Source organism: Carcharhinus amblyrhynchos, chromosome 23, assembly GCF_965287045.1.
Source record: "Carcharhinus amblyrhynchos chromosome 23, sCarAmb.v2.hapA, whole genome shotgun sequence".
NCBI lineage: Eukaryota > Metazoa > Chordata > Chondrichthyes > Carcharhiniformes > Carcharhinidae > Carcharhinus > Carcharhinus amblyrhynchos.
In genome coordinates, this window is record NC_137346.1 from 2,378,013 (window position 1) to 2,399,313 (window position 21,301).

Genomic DNA, 21,301 nt, shown 5'->3' on the forward strand with positions numbered 1-21,301 from the left:
GACAGGTACAGCACGGGGTTAGATACAGAGTAAAGTTCCCTCTACACTGTCCCCCCATCAAACACTCCCAGGAAAGGTACAGCACAGGGTTAGATACAGAGTAAAGTTTATTCCACACAGCAACAATAATCAATATTTGCCTTTATTATAAGATTCCAATATTTCCTGTTGCCATCTTCTGCTTCTCTGGTGAACAAAGAATTCCTCAATTTTACCCATCGCCCATACCCACCTCTGTAGGAAGATTTCAAATTTCCTCCGGTATGCAAATCCCGCTCTACGAACGCGCAGATTCTCCATTAAACCCAGGTATTTCACTTGATGCCTGATCAGAACTTCATCAAATCTTCCTGAACAGAGAGAGATAAAAAGCTCAGTATCATCAGAAGGGAATGCAGTAAATGCAGAGCGATTACAGAGGTGTAGATCTGAGTCCGCACGCCTGCTATTTTCATTATCGCTTATTTAAAAAAAGTTTAAAGTATATTGCATTCTTGAGATGTGGCTGACAGTATCAGGCTAATATCTTTTGCTGTTTTCTATGGGAGAGGAAGGTGGGGGAGACGGAGGGACCGGGGAGGGGAAAGGGAGAGCAGAAAGAAATGGAAAGAGGAAGATGTACCTGATTGCTTTGCATCATTGGGTTTTATACAGCGGACATACGATGGCTCTTTCGACATTAGGATCTCCATGAGTTTAGCCAAGCTGTTCTTAAACTGAGTCGCTGCCTGCATTGAGAGAAAGAGAAAGATAAAACATGAAAACCAGTCCGCCCGGTAAATGTAAATGCTGTTGGAACTGTGGAAATCTCCTCGTTGGAGTCTGGGTCTTCATCACAGATACTGAAAAATACTGAAGACAAAAAGACAAAGGAATGATTTGGTGAATATTAAGGATCCAGTATTTGAATCATTGGGGATATGACATGTGGTCTGTGCTGCTTGTGGGGAATGAGTGAGTTGGTACCTCTGGTTCTCAAATCTCTCTCTGTGTCTGTTGTAGGCTCAATGATAAAGATTGATCACCGCGACTGGTCAATAATTCTAATATTGTTGCATCATCTAACTACCTGATAGTTAGTGAACTCGACAGACAGTGGGCTTACTTGGTCTTATTCCATTTATCCACATGTAACAGATACAGAAAGGTTGTATGGGACTAGGGACAGGATATGCTATGCAATACTCAATTGACAGCCTTATTCTTTCTCCACCCACATCAAAACATACCAGAAAGCAGAAATATCATACCAGGTCAACCCCGGCCATGGTCAGTCATGACAGGAGTTTGTCTGAGCAGGAGATGCCCACCTTTCTTGTAACTGGCCACATACTTACCCAGCTCTGCCCCAAATAGAGATAACAGATGTCCAGAGAGGGGGTACGGGCTGCAGTTGGGAGGAACCACAAATATTTTCACTGCCACAAGAGCATCAAGAAAGCCAAATCCTTGGCAGTGACTATCGAGAATGAGCAAGGTGGAGACCACCACGGGAGCAGCTTGCAGACGAGCAGAGGGGAAAACCCCAAGGGCTGGGCATCAGTACTTTGGATAGTGAGAAAGCGGATGGTGCTGGTTTGGGGGGGTGGGGGATATCCCCTCCTCCAGGCTTTCTGCTCTTTGGATAGTGAGAGAGTGGATGGTGCTGGTTTGGGGGGGGTGGGGGATATCCCCTCCTCCAGGCTTTCTGCTCTTTGCCTCCTTACCGTTTCCGGTCTCTTCTTGTCATCCAATTCTTCTTGCTGGAAGCACTGGTTCAGGATCCCGTTCCCAGACTCACAAATTGCCTGGAAAGGAAAATGAAAATGAGCCAGTGGGATTGGTGCTGGACAGAGAAGGCCAGTCTGTTGGTCAGTTACCCAGCCAGCATTTAACACGGGCAACATTACTGCAGGTCTCCAAAAAATCCTTTCCGTTACTCGTGACAGAATCTGATGAACACGACAAAGGGAATGTACATTTTAACGTTGATCTGAACCTCATATTTACCCCATGACACATACTTCAGACCATAAGAGCACACGCTCCCCTGCAAGATTGTCACAATAATGTTTGTGTGAAGTGGGTGACTGGACATTTTCAGTCAACCAGACTCAAAATGTCACATTTATTCCCTCTCCACAGACGCTGTCCGAACTGCTGAGATTTTCCAGCATTTCCGGTTTTTGTTTCTCATTTCCTATTTGAATTGAACAGGGAGATTTCAATTCCAGCTCTGATTAACAATTTTGCTTTTAAACTCACTTCTTTTAGATTTCTGAAGAGCAGATCATTGTTCTTGTCCAGGAATCCTGCAAAAGAAAGTTCATTTTCAGTGGCTGCTAGACAGAAGTTTAAGGAATGTGCAGTGTACACATTGAGGTGCTTACCTGTCACATTGTAATTCACTTCCCCAGCATAATGCAAGAGCCTGAACTCCTCTCTCGCCAGCGTCTTACGTGTTTTCTGATCCGCCAACTTGTGTCTTAACACAGGGAAAACTGTCATTAGCCAATAAGGTAGAGAGGAGACGGAAAGAAAAGAGAGTAAGAGGCGAGAGAATGACAGAAAAGGGGTTCAGGGCGGAGAGAGAGAGACACACAGAAGAGAGAAAAAGTAGGGAGAGAAAGAGTAACTGGAGGGAGGGAGAAGAAGGGTACAGACAAAGCAACGGTGAGAGACACAAACAGACAAAAAGAGGGAGGGGAGAGAAAGAGGGTTAGAGATCGAGCAAGAAAGAAATGAGAGTGTGTGGGATAGATGGAGAGATGTAGACAGAAAGGACACTGGGTTTGTTTTCTGAAGTGATTAATAGAATTTATGGCTGTCTGATTAGCTCATCATATTGATTCACCAATTTTCCATTCCTCTTAGCACTTCCCATTGATAAGGTGATACTAATGTACCCAGTCTGTATTCTCTGTGAGGATTCTGGACCATTCACTTTCTCAAACCCTTGGCAGGAAAATCCTGAGAGAGAAATTTCATCTAATTCCTAATTCCTCATTAACCTATCTACTCTGGCATTGTCACTAACACTGTCATCACGGAAAATGGTTCATCTTCAAACACTGAGAATATTCTGGAAGAATGTGTTTTTTGTCCCTTAAATGGTTAACAGAAGGAATCTGGTTGCTGCTGTTCTTAGAAAATGACGTTGGAGATGCCGGCGTTGGAAAGGGGTAAACACAGTAAGTTAAAGTCCAACAGGTTTATCTGGTAGCACAAGTTTTTGGAGGGCCGATGCTACCAAATAAACCTGCTGGACTTTAACCTGGTGTTGTGAGACTACTTACTGCTTTTAGAAAAGGCAGCATTTTACAAGTAAAGGTATTAGGGAACTATTCAGTAAGGACAGGCAGAGCTAAGAAGGTGGCTGAGACACCACAGAGAGATCTGAAATGATTTTCGGGTTCGTGAGAAATTGCTAGTTTATGAGACATTACTTGAAATAATCGTGAAAATTGGTGACTGGATCTCAGGGTTTGTGTAAAAGCCTTTAAAACAAAAGAAGTCCTGAAGGCAAAGATGCGAAACCTGAAAGTGAAACTTTGATGGTAGCAGCTCTGAGAAAATATTGTTTAAAAGAAGATTTGTAAGTATCTTTCTGAAAGCAGAGTTTGAAATCACTGGTGTGGAAGCTGGAATCCCATGCGACAAGGTGGCTCAGGGTATAAATATCATCTGGGGGGAATCTGAAGAGAAATCCACAGAAATTCACTTGGGTTCAGACTGGAGTGTGTCTGACCACAATCAGCCTGTGTGTTTAAAGGGACTGTGTGTTACTGAGGCCATTATCGCTTAAGATATACTTGGTGACTCCTGTTAGCCTTAAAATTTGTGTGTTTGTGAAACTAAGAAAAGTAAAGGAATATTGTATCACAATCAAACTTAAGTTTAATAATTTTATTTTCTTGTTGTTGAAACTAATTAGTGGTCAAGTTCTTCCATGCTTAAAAAAAACGTAAAAGTTACAATCTTCTGAGCCAGGGTTCCATTCTGGGATCTTCCCCATCCTGTTACAACACCAACACTTGTATAAGTGGCGTTGGGCATTAATTCCAAATCTCATTGAATTTTAATGTTCCTAAGCACTCCATAAAATGACTGGGGCTTCCATCCAGCCTCAGGAACTCCTAACTGTGGGGAGGGATGAGAAGGAGGGAAGGTATCGGAGAGCAGGATGAGGGGAAATCTACTCACGTTACAAAATGAGGATGTTTCCCAACCGTCTCTTCCAGCTTCTCCAGGAAGGTGAAATCTGTGGCATCACCAGGACGCAAACACTCTTCATCCTGCAACAAAGATCACCGAGGGGAGGGGGGTCAACGAAACAGCAAGGTTCCACAGCAAAGGGTGGGGGTAGTGTGCTCTGGAATGGAATCGGCTGAAAAGGGCATTTTTTTAAATCATTTTATTTAACATAGAACACTACAGCACAAACAGGCCCTTCGGCCCACAAATTGCGCTGATCATATCCGTACCTACCAAGCCGTAGAACTATCTGTAACTCCCAATCCCATTAGATCCCATATACTCATCCAGAAGTCTTTTAAAAGACCCCAGCGAGTTCGCCTCCACCACCACCGACGGCAGCCGATTCCACTCTCTCACCACCCTCTGAGGGAAAAACTTACCCCTTTGAACACTGTTGGTTACTGGTAATAAGAATATTGGAGATAGGGAAAGGTTCATTTAGCTGACAGTCACCCATTCAAAGGGAGGGGGGGGAAACGTCCAACCAGAGTCGATAATCCATGGTGTGCTATAGAGCAGCAGCCATTGACTTAATGGATCCTATTGAATGGAACTCTAAAGCAGGTTTAAAGGGCTGAATGGCCTCCTCCTGCTCTTAAGGGCTCCGACGGTTCAGAGTGATCGGGTTGGTTCACATTAAGACCCAAAACTGAATTTAAAACTATAGACCGAATATTTAACCTCCTCACCAAGATGGAGATGATTCCCTTGTGCTTCTCCTCCACCAAGTCGCAGATGATTTTGTTGTTAAAATACTGGACAGGCTCCCACTGGAAATACAGGAGAAGAAATTCAAACAGGACCAGGAAATGCAGACTTCCCCGGACATCACAACCAACAAAAGCCAAGCCCAGGTTTACAATCCACAGGCTCTCAATATCCAATCTTATGGAGAAACTTCTTCATTTACAAGTTAGCGTCTTTTTATTCTGGGCTCTCTCCATCACTTAATAAATCCCACTTTCATTTTAGGCATTTCTTTTTCTGAACATTCTAAACACAAGGTATTTCAGGCTTGGTTTATGAAAGCTATTCTAAAACTATAACACTTTTACTCCCCGATTTTGTGTTACTGATCCAGGGGTTCTTGTTTTTGAGCGATTATCTCTGTTATTACCATACCGCAATTCCTTCTGCCTCATATTCCTCCTGCTCAGACTTCAGTGTCAGCTCAATAAACAGCTGCTGCAGTTTCTCATTGCAGTAGTTGATGCAGAACTGTTCAAAACTGTAAAGAGACAGATTTAGTGAGCAAGGACAAACACACTCAGTGCAACACTCAAATCAACACTCTTCATTTCACCAGGTCTAACCCCATGCTGAGATCCCTCTGCTACTTTATCCATCTTCATCCTCATCACCTCCTCCAATCCCACTCAAGATCTGTATTCCTGTGGAACGGGACTGGAGGCAGTTTATAGACCCAGCCCGGGTAAGGGTGGAAGGTTTCCTTTGCTAGAGAGAAGGGGTCCTCAATTCCTAATCATTACCCAACAACCCCCCGCTGTTTCCAGTATGTGGGGCCCTGGGTCCACATCAAGGTCACATTTTCTGCAGGCTGCCAGATACTGACGTAAAGACTCACTCATCACAGAATGATACTGTATAGGAGGCTATTCAGCCCATCTGTACCAGCACTTATTAAGAACTATCCAATCAGTCCACTCCCCTTGCTCTTTCTCCATGGTCTTCACATTTTTTTCTTTTCTAGTATATATCCAAGTCCCTTTTGAAAGTAATTATTGAATCTGCACCCACTATCCTTTCAGACAGCATATTCCAGATCACATTAACTCGCTGTGTAAAAATACTTTCATCTTACCTCTGGTAATTTTACCAATTATCTGAAATCAGTGTCCTTTGGTCACTGACCCTCCTGTCACTGGAGAAATTTTCTCCTTAAACACTGTGCAGAAGGCAGCAGCAAACCAAAGCAGTATTTGTCAGACATAATCATGGACAAATCTAATGAAAGTCCATGATCACCAACACCCTTTTAGGGCAGGTATCAGGAGTGAGGGTCCCTGATGAATGCCAGCAGTGTAACATGCTCAGATTCCACTCTGCTCTAACAATCGGATCTGGAGAAACTCACTTTTGGCCTTTTCTGCTGGGTGAGATGATGGGCATGCAGCAAATCTAATTTATTTCTCAGCACTTTTGCTGATGGTTAAACAGACAAATTGATGAAGTACGTTCTGCTTCAAGTGTTGCATATGAAGCAGCTGTCATGATGTGGAGATGCTGGCGTTGGACTGGGGTAAACACCGTAAGAAGTCTCACCAGGTTAAGGTTTATTTGGTAGCAAAAACCACTAACTTTCAGAGAGCTGCTCCTTTGTCAGGTAAGTGGGAGTTCTGATCACAATCAGGGTATATAAAGACACAAACTCAATTTACAAAATAATGGTTGGAATGTGAGTCTTTACAGCTAATCAAGTCTTAAAGGTACAGAGAATGTGAGTGGAGAGAGGGTTAAGCACAGGTTAAAGAGATGTGTATTGTCTCCAGACAGGACAGTTAGTGAGATGTTGCAAACCCAGGCAAGTCACGGGGGTTACAGATAGTGCGACATGAACCCAAGATCCCGGTTGAAGCCGTCCTCATGTGTGCAGAACTTGGCTACAAAGGGTCCAGTACTTCCCCGGAGCGGAGAAGCTACAACATCTTCTCTGGAGCCTTCGACATATCATTGATGAAGACGAACATCTCGCCAGGGCTATCCCCACACCCCCACTTCTTGCCTTCAGACAACCGCACAACCTCAAACAGACCATTGTTCGCAGCAAACTACCCAGCCTTCAGAACAGTGACCACAATACCACACAACCCTGCCACAGCAACCTCTGAAAGACATGCTGGATCATCGACATGGATACCATCATCACACGTGAGAATACCATCCACCAGGTACATGGTAAATACTCTTACAACTTGGCTAACGTTGTCTACCTGATACACTGCAGGAAAGGATGTCCAGAGGCATGGTACATCGGGGAGACCATGCAGACGCTACGACAATGAATGAATGAACACCGCTCGACAATCACCAGGCAAGACTGTTCCCTTCCTGTTGGCGAACACTTCAGTGGTCACGGGCATTCAGCCTCTGATCTTCGGGTAAGCGTTCTCCAAGGCGGCCTTCACGACACACGACAGCGCAGAGTCGCTGAACAGAGACTGATAGCCAAGTTCCACACACATGAGGACGGTCTCAACAGGGATCTTGGGTTCATGTCGCACTATCTGTAACCCCCGTGACTTGCCTGGGTTTGCAAAACCTCACTAACTGTCCTGTCTGGAGACAATACACACCTCTTTAACCTGTGCTTAACCCTCTCTCCACTCACATTCTCTGTACCTTTAAGACTTGATCACCTGTAAAGACTCGCATTCCAACCATTATTTTGTAAATTGAGTTTGTATCTTTATATGCCCTGGTTGTGAACAGAACTCCCACTCACCTGATGAAGGAGCAGCGCTCCGAAAGCTAGTGGCTCTGGCTACCAAATAAACCTGTTGGACTTTAACCTGGTGTGGTGAGGCTTCTCACTGTGAAACGGTAATCCAGCGTGGATCGCTGTTTTTGGAATTGGTGTCTCTTGCCAAACCACTGCAGCCATTGGTTGACACAGTGACATACACCGGCTCACAGCTGCTGTCTTTCCCCAGGTGTCAGAATCAATCTTTAGGACCCCCACGTTATGCTTGTAAGCATCCGTGCAGTGAAGCTTTGGGTGTCCCATTGGTTATCTGGCTCTGTTTACCATATAGGAGATAATGGGGTCTGTGCCTGATTTCCATCCTGCAAACCTGCTCACGCCAACATCACCTCTGTTCGATGCACACTAACATACTTGGGAGATCTGCTTTTGAAAGAATGGCCATATTCAAGATTTGTTCTTGTATAGTTAGGAAGGTATATGCAATGTTAGCATTCATTTCGAGAGGGCTAGAATACAAATCAAATCAAAAAGCAGGGATGTACTGCTGAGGTTGTATAAGACTCTGGTCAGACCACATTTGGAGTATTGAGAGTAATTCTGGGCCACGTATCTTGCTGGGCCTGGAGAGAGTCCAGAGGAGGTTCACAAAAATCATCACAGGAATGAGAAGTTTGATGTATCAGGAACGTTTAAGGACTCTGGGTCTGCGCTTGATGGAGTTTAGAAGGAAGAGGTGGGATTCACTGAAACTTAAGGAATAATGAAAGACCTGGATAGAGTGGATGTGGGGAAGATGTTTCCATTACTAGGAGAGACTAGGATCCAAGGGAACAGCCTCAGAATAAAGTGACAACCCTTTGGAATCGAGATGAGAAGGAATTTCTTCAGCCAGAGGCAGTGGAGACCAAGTCATCGAATGTATTTAAGACAGAGATAAATAGGTTCTTAATTGGTAAAGGGATCAAGGATTATGGGAAAACGACAAGAGCGTGGGGTTCAGAAACCTATCAGTCATGACTGAATGGCAGATTTGACTGGCCAAATGGTCCAATACTCCTCCTACACCTAATGATTTTGTACGTCCAGAATGTGCTACAAACAGCAAAATCTGTTGAACTTCCTTGTGTTTCATAGCCATAAAACAAGGGACTGAGAAAGCTAGCCTCATAAATCCAAACCTTGAGAAGCTATTGGTAAAGAAATGGAAGCTCCATATTTGGGCAACTGAGAAATCTCTGAAGATGCCAGTTAGGAACAAATGAACAGGAAAATCTGTACTGTCGGGAAGGCCTACATCTGAACCATACTGGGGTGACATTCTAACCAGTCCCATAACTATGGAAATAGAGAGGGTTTTAAACTGAATAGTGGGAGCAAGGGGTCAAATTTGGGAACATGTGGCAGACCAAAGAGTAGAGATAAGGCAAAAGTAGAAGATATTAATATGGGAAATGATAAACAGACCTTGGCAGGTAGGGACAGAGAGTACAAATCTAAGAGCAAATCAGTACATAAGTCTAGAATGCTACAAAAATGATAGAAGGACAAAACTAAAGGCTCTGTATCGAAAAACACATAGCACTCAAAACAAAACAGATGAATTAATTAGTATGATCTGATAGTCATTACAGATGGTAGCCATGATGTGGAGATGCCGGCGTTGAATTGGGGTAATTGGATAGTAAGAAGTCTCACAACACCAGGTTAAAGTCCAACAGACTTATACAGGAGTAACTCCCACTTACCTGATGAAGGGTGACAGGAAGGGACAGAGCATGCAAACAAAACTATGCACTAACAAATCGGGGCCAGGTAAGAAAGACCAACATAAAGACACGTTACCTGAATGCAGGTAGCATTCCAAACAAAGTGAATGAGTAGACGGCATAAATCAGCACAAATGGGTATGATTTATTACAGAAATGTGGTTGCAGGACTGGGAACTAAATATCCAGGCGTATCAGACAATTTGGAATGATAGTCAGGAAGGAAAAGGAGGCGAGGTAGCTCTGTTAATTAAGGATAACATCAGGGTGGTAGTGAGAGATGATCTAGGCTCTAAGGAGCAAAATGTGGGTGGAGATAAGGAATAGTAAGGGGAAAAAGTCACTGGTGTGCACAGTCTATAGGCCCCCAAATAATAACTTCGAGGAGGGGCAGGCTACAAACAAACAAATAACAGATGCGTGTAAAAATGCAACAGCAATAATCATAGGGGATTTTAATCTCCATATTGATTGGTCAACTCAAGTCAGACGCGGTGGACTTGAGGAACAGTTCTTAGAATGCTGTTGAGATAGTTTCCTCGAACAGTATGTTACAGAACCTACGAGGGAGCAAGTTATCTTGGATCTGGTCCTGTGTAATGAGACAGGTAAAATTAATGATCTCCTTGTGAGGGATCCTCTTGGAATGAGTGATCACAATATGGTTGAATTTCTAATACAGATGGAGGGGGAGAAAGTAGGGTCCCAAACCAGTGTCCTCTGCTTGAACAAGGGGGAGTACGATAGGATGAGGATGGAATTGATAAATACAGACTGGGAACACAGACTAATTGGTGGGACAGCTGAGGAACAGTGGAGGATTTTAAAGGAGATTTTTCTCAGTACTCAGCAAAAATGTATTCCAGTGAAAAAGGAGGAATGTAAGAAAAGGGATAACCAGCCATGGATAACTAAGGAAATAAAGGAGAGTATCAAATTAAAAACCAATGCATACAGGGTGGCCAAAATTAGTGGGGAACTAGAAGATTGGGAAAGCTTTAAAAAACAACAAAGAACTACTCAGAAAGCAATAAAGAAAGGAAAGATAGATTATGAAAGTAAACTAGCACAAAATATAAAAACTGAAAGTAAAAGTTCTTACAAATATATAAAACGGAAAAGAGTGGCTAAAGTAAATGTTGGTCCCTTAGAAGATGAGAAGGGGGATTTAATAATGGGAAACGAGGAAATGGCCGAGGCCTTAAACCAATTTTTTATGTTGGTCTTCACAGTGGAGGACACAAATAGCTTACTGATAATTGACAGTCATGGGACTGTAGGGGGTGAGGACTTTAAAACGATCACTATTACTAACGAGGTAGTGCTGGGTAGGCTAACGGGACTAAAGGTAGACAAGTCCCCTGGTCCGGATGGAATGCATCCCAGGGTTCTAAAAGAAAAGGCAGAAGTCATAGCAAATGCATTAGTTGTAATTTATCAAAATTTGCTGGACTCTGGGGAAGTGCCAGCTGATCAGGGTCCTTGTGCATGAATCACAAAAACCCAGTTTGCAGGTGCAGCAGGTGATCAAGAAGGCGAATGGAATGTTGGCCTTTATCGCGAGGGGGATGGAATATAAAAGTAGGGAGGTCTTGCTGCAACTGTACAGGGTATTGGTGAGGCTGTACCTAGAGTACTGTGTACAATTTTGGTCCCCTTATTTAAGAAACAATATATTAGCTTTGGAGGGGGTACAGAGAAGGTTCACCAGGTTGATTCCGGAGATGAGGGGGTTATCTTATGAGGAGAGATTGAGTAGACTGGGCCTGTACTCATTGGAGTTTAGAAGGTTGAGGGGAGATCTCATAGAGGCATATAAGATAATGAAGGAGCTAGACAGGGTAGAAGCAGCGAGGTTATTTCCACTTACAATGGAAACAAGAACTAGGGGGCATAGCCTCAAAACACAGGGGAGTCAATTTAGAACAGAGTTGAGGAGGAACTTCTTCTCCCAGAGGGTAGCGAATCTTTGGAATTCTCTGGCTAATGAAGCAGTAGAGGCTACCTTGTTAAATTTGTTTAAGTCACAGATAGATAGATTTTTAACCAATAAGGGAATTAAGGGTAATGGGGAGCAGACAAGTAAGTGGAACTGAACCACCATCAGATCAGCCATGATCTTATTGAATGGTGGAGCAGGCTCGAAGGGCTAGGTGGCCTACTCCTGGTTCTATTTCTTATGTTCTTATGTAAGGAGCAGCGCTCCAAAAGCAAGTGGCTTTTGCTACCAAACAAACCTGTTAGACTTTAACCTGGTGTCGTGAGACTTCTTATAGTCATTACACAGACATGGCTACAGGATGACAGATTGGAACCCGAATATTGAAGAGTATATGACATTTAGGAAGGGCAAGAAATGAAGAAAAGGTGAAGGGGTGGCTCTGCTAATTAACAACAGTATTAGAACATAAGAGAGGAATGTCCTAAGTTCAGGAAACTAGGATGAAGATGCAGTTTGAGATGAGATATGATAAAAGCAAGCAGTCAAATTGTGGGAGGGGTGTATAGAGTCCCTAATTGTAACTACATAGTAGGACAGAGTATAAACGAAGAGATAATGGGACCTTGTCAGAAAGGTGCAGTGATAATCTTATCTCATGGCAGAATGCTAAGGGTATTTTAATCTACATATAGATGGGAAAAATCAGATAGGCAAAGGTAGCGAAGATGAAGAGTTCATAGAAAGTTTTTTTAGCACAGCATGTTCTGGCACCAACCAGAGGGCAGACAATACCAGACCTGGCATTGCGCAATGAGATAGGATTAACTGGTAAGCTCTCAGGGAAGGCACCTATCCAGAGCATTGGTCAGAATTGGATTGAAGTTTACGTTCAGTTTGAGGGAGAGAAGAATACATCAAGACTAGTATTTTAAACTCAAATAAGAATGATTACGAGGGCACGAAACCTCACAACAGTGAGCTGGCAAATGTACTTAAGATCAATAAAGGCTCAGTGGTAGATATTTAAAGGAATATTTCAGAATACAGAGAATACACAGGCTTCAATGAGAAAAAAATCTGTGGCTAATTAAAACTTAAACTTAAAGAAAAAAGCACATACTTACACAAAGGCAAGTGGCAGGTCAGACGATTGGAGAGAATATAAAGAACATCAGAAAATGACAAGGAGGTTGATGAGGAGGGAAAAACGAGAGCATGATAGAAAACTAGCTAGTAATATAAAGACAATAAGAGTTTCCAAAGATAGGTAAATAAGAGACGTTAATACTCTGAGTGTTGGTCCTATTAAAAAGTGCACTTTGGAAACTGGTGACAGAAAGTAGGGCTATGGCAAAAGAATTGAACAGGTATTTTGCATCAGTTTTCACAGGAGGATACGAGAAACATCCCAGAAATATTGTAAATCAGAAAATGGGAGGAACTCAGGAAAATTACAATTACTAGGGAAGTGGTACCGGGTAAATTGTTGAGTCTGTGGGCTGACAAATCCCGGTTCCAAATCGACTTTACACTAGGATCTTGAAAGAAGTGGGGAATGAGATCACTGCTTTCAATTTTCCAAAGATTCCCTAGATTTGGGAAAGGTTCCGTTAGGCTGGTAGATAACAAATGTAATTCCTTTATTGATAAAGGAAGACAGAAAGCTGGAAACTATAGTCAGCTGAACATCCGTCACAGGAAAAATGGTAGAATCTATTATTAAAGAAGTTTGCTGAAATCTTGCTGCCGTTCTCATCACTGGAGTCTTACAATCCCACCAACCACACACCCCTGCTATGGGTCTCCTGGTACCAAGGGGTGCGTTCAACAGGAAATCCTGTTGATCGAAACTTTTAGGATCCTGAACAGTGTTAACAGGGTGAATGTGGAGAGGATATTTCGCCTTGTGGGAGAATCCAGAACTAGGGTCACTGTTTAAAAACAAAGGTCACGCATTTAAGACAGAGATGAAGAGACACCTTTTCTCTTAGAGGATTGGGAATCTCTCGAACTCTCTTCCTCAGAAGACCATGGAGGCAGAATCTTTAAGGCAGAGCGAGATAAATTCTTAATTAACAAGGAGGTGAAAGGTTATCAGGGATTAGCAGGAATGTGGGGTTGAGGTTACAATCACATCAGCCGTGATCTTATTGAATGGAGGAACAGGGACAAGGAACCAAGAAGCCCATTCCAGTTCCTAATCTGGATGTTCGAATGAAAAGGCCATTCAGCCCCTCAAGGTTGCTCCACTATTCAGTTAGATTATGGCTGATCTGCGCATTAACTCCATCTGCCCTCAGTCCCTCTGTATCCCTTAATTCGTTAGTTCTGACATTTCCAATTGACTCGCAGATTCCACATCTTTATGATTCCAGATTTTCATTCCCATTTATGTGAAGAAATGCTTCCTGAATTCACTCCTAAATGACTTATCTTCTTCTGTAAGATTGCGCTCCTTATTCTGGACTCCTCACCAGAAAAACTAGTTAGTCCCTATCTAACCCAGTGATTTCCCTTCATCATTTAATCACCTCAATTCATAATCTCCCACACTCAAAGGAGTAACCCAACTTGTCCACTCCACATGCTCTCATAATTTAACCCTTTCAACCTTCGTATCTTTCTGATGAGCCTGTGCTGCATCTCCTCCAAGGCTATTATATCTTTTTTGAGGTACGGTCTCCAGGAGTGAACAGCTCCTGACTGGACCCAACTTAAGCTTTAAAACAAATTCAGGCAACATTGGAAAAACTCAGCAGGTCTGCCAGGTCAAACCCGCTGAGGTTTTCCCGTGTCCTCTATTCTTGTTTCAGATTCCAGTATCCGTAGTATTTTCCTTATTTGCGCTTCCGTTTTTTTCAATAACGATTTACCTGTTATGTTGGAACACCTCAAATCCATAAATATCCAGCAGCCCAATGACATTGGGTCTATTGCGATCGGAATATGTGGAGTCCTGTGGGGGCAAAGATAACGGAAATTTAAACCCGGCGTATAAAAACAAACTCACTCGCACTGAAATCAGGCTGCAGCAATTTTGGAATTCAGGTAACAGTTTGACAACTTGATATTGCTGCAGCCTTTATCACAAAACACCCCACTTCCCACACCCCACCCAAAATCAAACACACCAATCCCACTGACAGTCCAGAGACACTGTTCCAGCACCGGTCACCCCGCACCAATCCTCCCGACCTTCACCTTCCCCACAATACCTGGGAAATGAACAGAATCTTTGTTATCCTATTGGCTGGTTATTAGCAGTTAAACACTTGGTGTTTAGGTGTTCAAAGAGAGTGAAGGAAACAAGTAATATCTTTAAAATTCCCACTTTTACTTGTTCTCAGGATACCGGCATTTCAGGGTTTTATATAACTGAAGGTCATTTCAAAGCTGAACATGGGGCCAGGAGTCATTTACTGGCTCAGAGAGAGAGTCAAACAGCCAATTTCCTCCCCTAACAGAGATTAATCCACTCCCCCCCCACCCCCGACACGTCCCGCTCCCCCCCCCAACCCCGACGCGACCCGCTCCCCCCCCACCCCCGACACGACCCGCTCCCCCCCCACCCCCGACACGACCCGCTCCCCCCCCACCCCCGACCTGACCCGCTCCCCCCCCACCCCCGACGCGACCCGCTCCCCCCCCACCCCCGACACGACCCGCTCCCCCCCCACCCCCGACACGACCCGCTCCCCCCCCACCCCCGACCTGACCCGCTCCCCCCCCACCCCCGACGCGACCCGCTCCCCCCCACCCCCGACGCGACCCGCCCCCGCCCCACCCCCAACGCGACCCGCCCCCGCCCCACCCCCGACACGACCCGCTCCCCCCCCACCCCCGACACGACCCGCTCCCCCCCCACCCCCGACACGACCCGCTCCCCGCCCCACCCCCGACACGACCCGCTCCCCGCCCCACCCCCGACCTGACCCGCCCCCGCCCCACCCCCAACCTGACCCACTCCCGCCCCACCCCAACACAACCCACTCCCACCCCACCCCAACATAACCCACCCTAATCACCCTAACACAACCCACCCCAGTGCAATCCATCCTAACCAACCCAACATAACGCACCCTAACCTAATCTGTTGGAACCAGCCTGTGCCTGGGTTGTTCACAGCTGCTTCCTGGTAAATATCTTTAAACTGGGACAACCCTGGAGAGGAGGTGATGCCAACTAAGTCACAGTTTATATCGTGTGTTTGTCATACAGTGCTGGCCCCCCTCTCACTGCAGCACAGGATCAAGTGGAACACAAACAGATCTAAAGGCCCCCAATAGGAAAGCAGAGTTCCACACTGCCATTACCCTGTGGGCCAGAGACTTGTTGATCTTTTGGACCAGCCAGGAGAAGGTGCGGCCGTAGATAGCCTTTGCCAGAGCGTCCCGTGCATAGGCTGCTTGTTCAACATTCAGAGGACTGATCAGCTACAAGAGAAAGAGGAGAAATAACGATCAGAACATTCACTGGAACCAGGAAAGGCTAGTTATCTCCTCGAGCCTGTTCTGTCATTCTATTAAATTATAAACAATAAACTCCATTTACCCACCTGGGCTCTGCATTCATTAACACCTTACCTCAAAATCTATCAATCTCTCTTTTGAAATTTAGAATTGACCCCAGTTCAGCTGTTATTTGGGAGAGGGATCCAAATCTCCACCTGGTGTGAAGATGTCACCTCAGAACAGCCAAAATTTAACTGTAAAATTCTACGTTCTGGACTCCTCTTGTGACAGGGATTAGAATAGATTGATAACTCACTTAACCATCTTAAACAAGCCTCTCACACTGATGGATATGTAACTGGTTGGAAGGATCTTCAGTTGCAAGCAATAAAATAACTAACTTCACAAAGTAAAGGATTTAGGAAAGAAACTTCATTATTCCACACTCAGGCCACATCAGCTCCCCACACCCCCCACCTGCTTTTAATTGTCATTGGTTACACTAGAACAGATTCCAGTGTTATCACTGGTTACATTATAAGAATGGATTTGTACTCCACCCCTCCAAGGTTTGGTTCCCAAATTGGATGGAGTTCCTAAATTTGACCAGAGTTTTATCCAGCTATAATGTTACTATCTCCCTTTCCGCTCATTGTCAATGCACCAATTACACTGGGGAACCTCATGTCTCAGATTCAGAAGCAAAGACATCTGAGATATCAAACAATCCTCACCTCCTCCCCCTTGGCAATGATCTTCTTGTGAGTAAGAGCCTCTCGGAGCACAGTGCCAGGCATCCCAAGAAGCTGAAATTAAGAGCAAAAGAAAATGTTAATTTACGTAACGCAGAACAGGGCCCTCCTCCCAAACTGAAGGGGTGGAGTATGAGGCAGTGTGTAGGTTGAGGGGGCAGGGTACACGGGCAGAGGGAGGGAAATAGGAGAAAGGGCCAAGGGAATCAGAACTCAGCATCTGGACTTGCTTTGTTGCTGCTGGAAGATGACTGAACTGATTATAAACGATTATCTATCATTCCGTGCCCCAAGAGCCAAAACTGAAGAAGGACACGGTATTGTTTATATTTAAACGTGGTTGTTTATCTAGATAGAGTTTAGAAATTTCTAGATGATCTGATCCAATCTGAGAAAGCCCCAGAGGCTAAACAAATGTAGAGAAATACATCACATTACAAAACGATTAGTGATTTGGTGACTAATGATGAATCTCGCAGTGTGTCAGCGGAGAGTGTTACTGACCCGGGACAGCAGTCTGATCTGATTTTCACCCGTAATGGTGGCATTTCCATCATCGTCTGAGGAACATTGTAAATTCCCCAGGTGTAGAACACTGGCTACAACATTCAGCAGCTCCTGTTCAAAGTAGAAGGGAAAAGAAAGGGGTTCATAGAAGACACAGCAAGCTCCCACTCCCTCCACCTTCCACCCTCCCTATCCCCCATCCCGCCCCTTCCTCTCTGCGCACTCCAGCCCCCTCTCTCCCTCAGCCTACACCATTCTGCCCTATTTCTGCGACCATGACCACCAGCCCTGCTGGTTTCTGGACTGCAGACAGTATTCTGGGAGAATGGGTCACAGATACTGAGATTGGTACCAGACAGTGTAGCCAACTACTCAAAACTACTCAATGCTTTCTGCCACGCTGAAATTTGAGTAGAAAACATCTCCCACACAATCTCAGTAGATGCGGATATTTACTGAATAAACATTCCACCATTCTCTAACCAATGAGGGAAAACCTTTGCAATGAATAAAGCTGCTTGCTAAGATACTGGATAAACCTGGTCTAGGGTCCAATGGGCTGGATGGTGAGGGAGCCAGTGCCACATTGCAGCCTCAGTGAGGCAATGCCTTTAGGGAGGGGAAAGGAATGGAATTGAGAGAGGAAGAGAGAGGGCTCACCTTCCCCCCTCCCTCAGAGAAAAGTTGTGTTTATTTCGGGGATTTGGGGGTAGTTGAGGAAATCTCATTGAGGGATTGACTGTCTCTTTTCAGGTATTCGAGGAATGTACCAGGGGTTGGCAGCCACTATCCTCAAACAAGGCTCAAACCAAGCAATCCGTTTCTTTGTGATGACAACCCTACGTAATTGGTATAAAGGTGAGCGGTTAGCGAGAGGCATCTTTCCATCTCCTTTACCCACTGGGGCTTAGAGAGGAGAGGAGGGGGATTATTGGTAAACACAGAAAATAGAAGTAGCAGTAAGCCATTTGGCTCCTCAAGCCTGCTCCAACATTCAATATGATCACGGCTGGTCTTTTATCTCCAACATACAAACTTAGCAACAAGAATCAGCAGTAGGTCATACAGCCCCTCAACCTGCTCAGGTATTTAATCAGATCATGGCTGATCTCCCGAGTAACCTCAAATTTATATCCTGTCCAGCCCTGATGACCTTTCACCCACCTTTTTATATTTTTATATTTCTGGCTTTCCCTTGCACTCTAATTTCTCCCCCCTTAATTATTTTTAGTCACTTTTTGCTGTTTCTTATATTCAGACCTGTTTTTGCACCATTGTATGTTTCTTCTTCTTTAACCTTTCTATTTAATCATGGATGGTTGGACAATCCCTTGGACTGATTTGGGATGTGTCTTTTCTGTTCATTCTGAAATCTCTATTGACCAATCCTATAACCTGATTGCCAGTTCATGTTAGCCAACTCAGCTTTCATAATTGCCCTTATCTAACTTTAAGAACATAGTCTCAGACCCACTCCTCTCTCCCTCAAACTGAATATAAATTCAATCATATTATGGTGCACCTTTACAAGGAGTGCCATCACCCTGAGATCATTAATTATTCCCATCTCATATCACAGTACCACTTTTAGTACAGCCTACTCTCTGGTTGGCTACAGAACATGCTGCTCTTAGATACTATCCCAAAAACATTCAACGGATTCCTCACGTGGGCTACATTTGTCCTTCTGACTTCTCTATGCAAATTAAAATCTCCCATGATAATTGCTTTTTTTTTCTGACGAGCTCCAATTATTTCTCCCTTTATGCTTCACCCCACCATGCGTTTACTGTTAGGGTCCCTATACATCACACTCACAAATGACTTCTTACCGTTACCATTTCTCATCTCTACCCAAACTGTTCCCACATCCGGGTTTGCTGAAGTTGGGTCATCCCTCTCTCTCTATTGTTATTATCTCATCATTAACTAACACAGCCACCCCTCCACCTTGTCCTCACCACCTTTCCCTCCTCCCATTGGGTGCTGGAGGGGCTTGATTTGAATTTGCACTCTCTGGACCTGAGACTTCAAAATATCCGTACGGAACAAACAACAACCGGAGATGGGAGACGCGAGATGCTGGAATTAGGAGGCAAAGCCAAAAATCATTTCTGAAGATGAAGGATGTTATATGTAACCAATGGTAACATGCTGTGAGGGTCAGCTGACCCCATCGACAATGTAACCAATGATGTAGTGGATCTGGTGATCAGCTGATCTAATATAAATAGAAAACAGATGAGGATTGTGAGGCCCAGGGGAATTTTGGTATAATGAAGTCTCTTTATTATACCTTTCTCTTTGTGAAGTTCTTTTATTACTTACAACTGAAGTATTTTTACTGCCAGACAAACTCTAACAACAATATATTTTTTTAAAAAAACCTGAGGATTCAATTCACTTTGCTGATTTTCCTCTCTCTGGCTCAGGGGTGATATTCTATCCACTCTACTGTCTGTCTCAGAAACAAAGAACAAAGAACAACACAGCACAGGAAACAGGCCCTTCGGCCCAACGAGCCCGCGCCGCCATCTTAACAATGTATTTTTCCTACCCCTCCCTTGACCCGTATCTATGCTTATGGTACCCCCATTGGAAACCAGATTCAGGGGAGAATAATTTAGGGACAATTTGTTACACCAATCAGCCTAAGAGCACATCTTTGGGGTGTGAGAGGAAACTGGAGCACTCGGAGGAAACCCACGCAACCACAGGGAGAATGTGCAAACTCCCACACACTGGCCCAAATCCATGTATCTGCACAGCTAGCAGTGATAGTCACTGAGCTGTTGTGGTGCCCATCTGCTGGCCCAGTTTAAGCATACACAAATGACGCGAAGTACTAGGCCACTCTCGAAACATCCAAGAGCAGCCCACGCACGACCCACCGTGTGCATGCCCCTCGTTAGACAACAAGGTGGACTGACGCACCTGCGGAGTAAAAGAGACAAAACATCAATACACGTAGCATTAGATTTCCAGGAACGTCCCGAGGCTCTGATCCTTATTTAAAACCGTCCCCTATAACCCTCCATCCCTGTTTCGCTCATGTGTCTATCTAAGTAAACCTTAAACAAGTCCAGTGTGCCTGCCTCCACCACCTTACTTGGTAGTGCATTCCATACCCTCACGACCCTCTGTGTGGAAAACCTCCCTCTAGCATCCAAATTATACCTCTCCCCCCTCACGCAAAGCTCGTGGCCCCTCATGATATTTGTCTCCAATCTAGGAAAAAGCCTGCCACTGTTTACTCATTACCCTTCATTATTTTATACATCTCTATCAGATCCCCCCCTTAATCTCCGTCTTTCGAAGGAAAAGAGCCCCAGTTTTCCCAATCTTTCCTCATAACCCAGTCCTTCCATACCAGGCAGCATCCTGGTAAACCTCCTCTGCACCCTCTCCAGGGTCTCCACGTCCTTCCGGTACTAAGGTGACCAGAACTGGACGCAGTACTCCAAATGCAGTCTAACCAACGTTCTGTACAACTGTAGCATTAGACGCCAGCTCTTATACTCTATACCCCTTCCTGTAAAGGCTAGCATTCCGTAAGCTTTCTTCGCAACCTTCTCCACCTGAGTTGCCACCTTCAGAGACTTGTGCACTTGCACTCCCAGGTCCCTCAGCATTTCTATACTCTTAATAGGTCTACCCTTTATCATGTAACTCCTCCCTACATTATTCCTTCCAAAATGCATCACCTCACATTTATCAGGATTAAATTCCATCTGCCATTTATCTGCCCAATATACCAGCCTATCTATATCCTGCTGTGTCACCTGACACTCCTCACTATCCGCCAATCCTGCCATCTTTGTGTCATCTGCAAACTTGCTGATCTCACCACATACGCCCTCTTCCAAGTCATTTATATATATTACGAAGAGAAGAGGTCCCAGTACTGAGCTGTGCGGTACACCACTGGTGACAGACCTCCAGCTAGAAAAGGACCCTTCCACTACTACTCTCTGTTTCCTAGCCAGTTTTCAATCCATCTAGATACCTGTCCTGTATCCCATGAGCCTTAACCTTTTCTACCAACCTACCATGAGGGACTTTGTCAAACGCCTTACTGAAATCCATATAGACGACATCAACGGCTCGTCCATCGTCAACCGTTTTTGTCACCTCAAAAAATTCTACCAGATTTGTAAGGCATGACCTCCCCTGAACAAAGCCATGCTGCGTATCCTTAATCA

The 21,301-nt window shown here is 44.5% G+C and overlaps 1 protein-coding gene across 2 annotated transcripts in view; it reads right to left on the bottom strand.

Annotated features, from left to right (window-relative positions):
• LOC145357395 (unconventional myosin-Ic-like) overlaps positions 1–21,301 on the bottom strand; it is a 145,970-nt gene that overhangs the window by 27,765 nt on the left and 96,904 nt on the right. For both annotated transcript variants that reach the window (XM_080210718.1, XM_080210717.1), the window contains exons 8-19: positions 17,097–17,210; positions 16,575–16,646; positions 15,703–15,822; positions 14,263–14,345; positions 5,359–5,464; positions 4,926–5,006; positions 4,183–4,274; positions 2,370–2,464; positions 2,245–2,291; positions 1,707–1,787; positions 623–728; positions 233–350 (exon numbers count right to left, since the gene is read on the bottom strand). In XM_080210718.1, the coding sequence (XP_080066844.1) occupies positions 233–350; positions 623–728; positions 1,707–1,787; positions 2,245–2,291; positions 2,370–2,464; positions 4,183–4,274; positions 4,926–5,006; positions 5,359–5,464; positions 14,263–14,345; positions 15,703–15,822; positions 16,575–16,646; positions 17,097–17,210 (1,115 nt within the window). The remainder of the gene's footprint in view (positions 1–232; positions 351–622; positions 729–1,706; positions 1,788–2,244; positions 2,292–2,369; positions 2,465–4,182; positions 4,275–4,925; positions 5,007–5,358; positions 5,465–14,262; positions 14,346–15,702; positions 15,823–16,574; positions 16,647–17,096; positions 17,211–21,301) is intronic.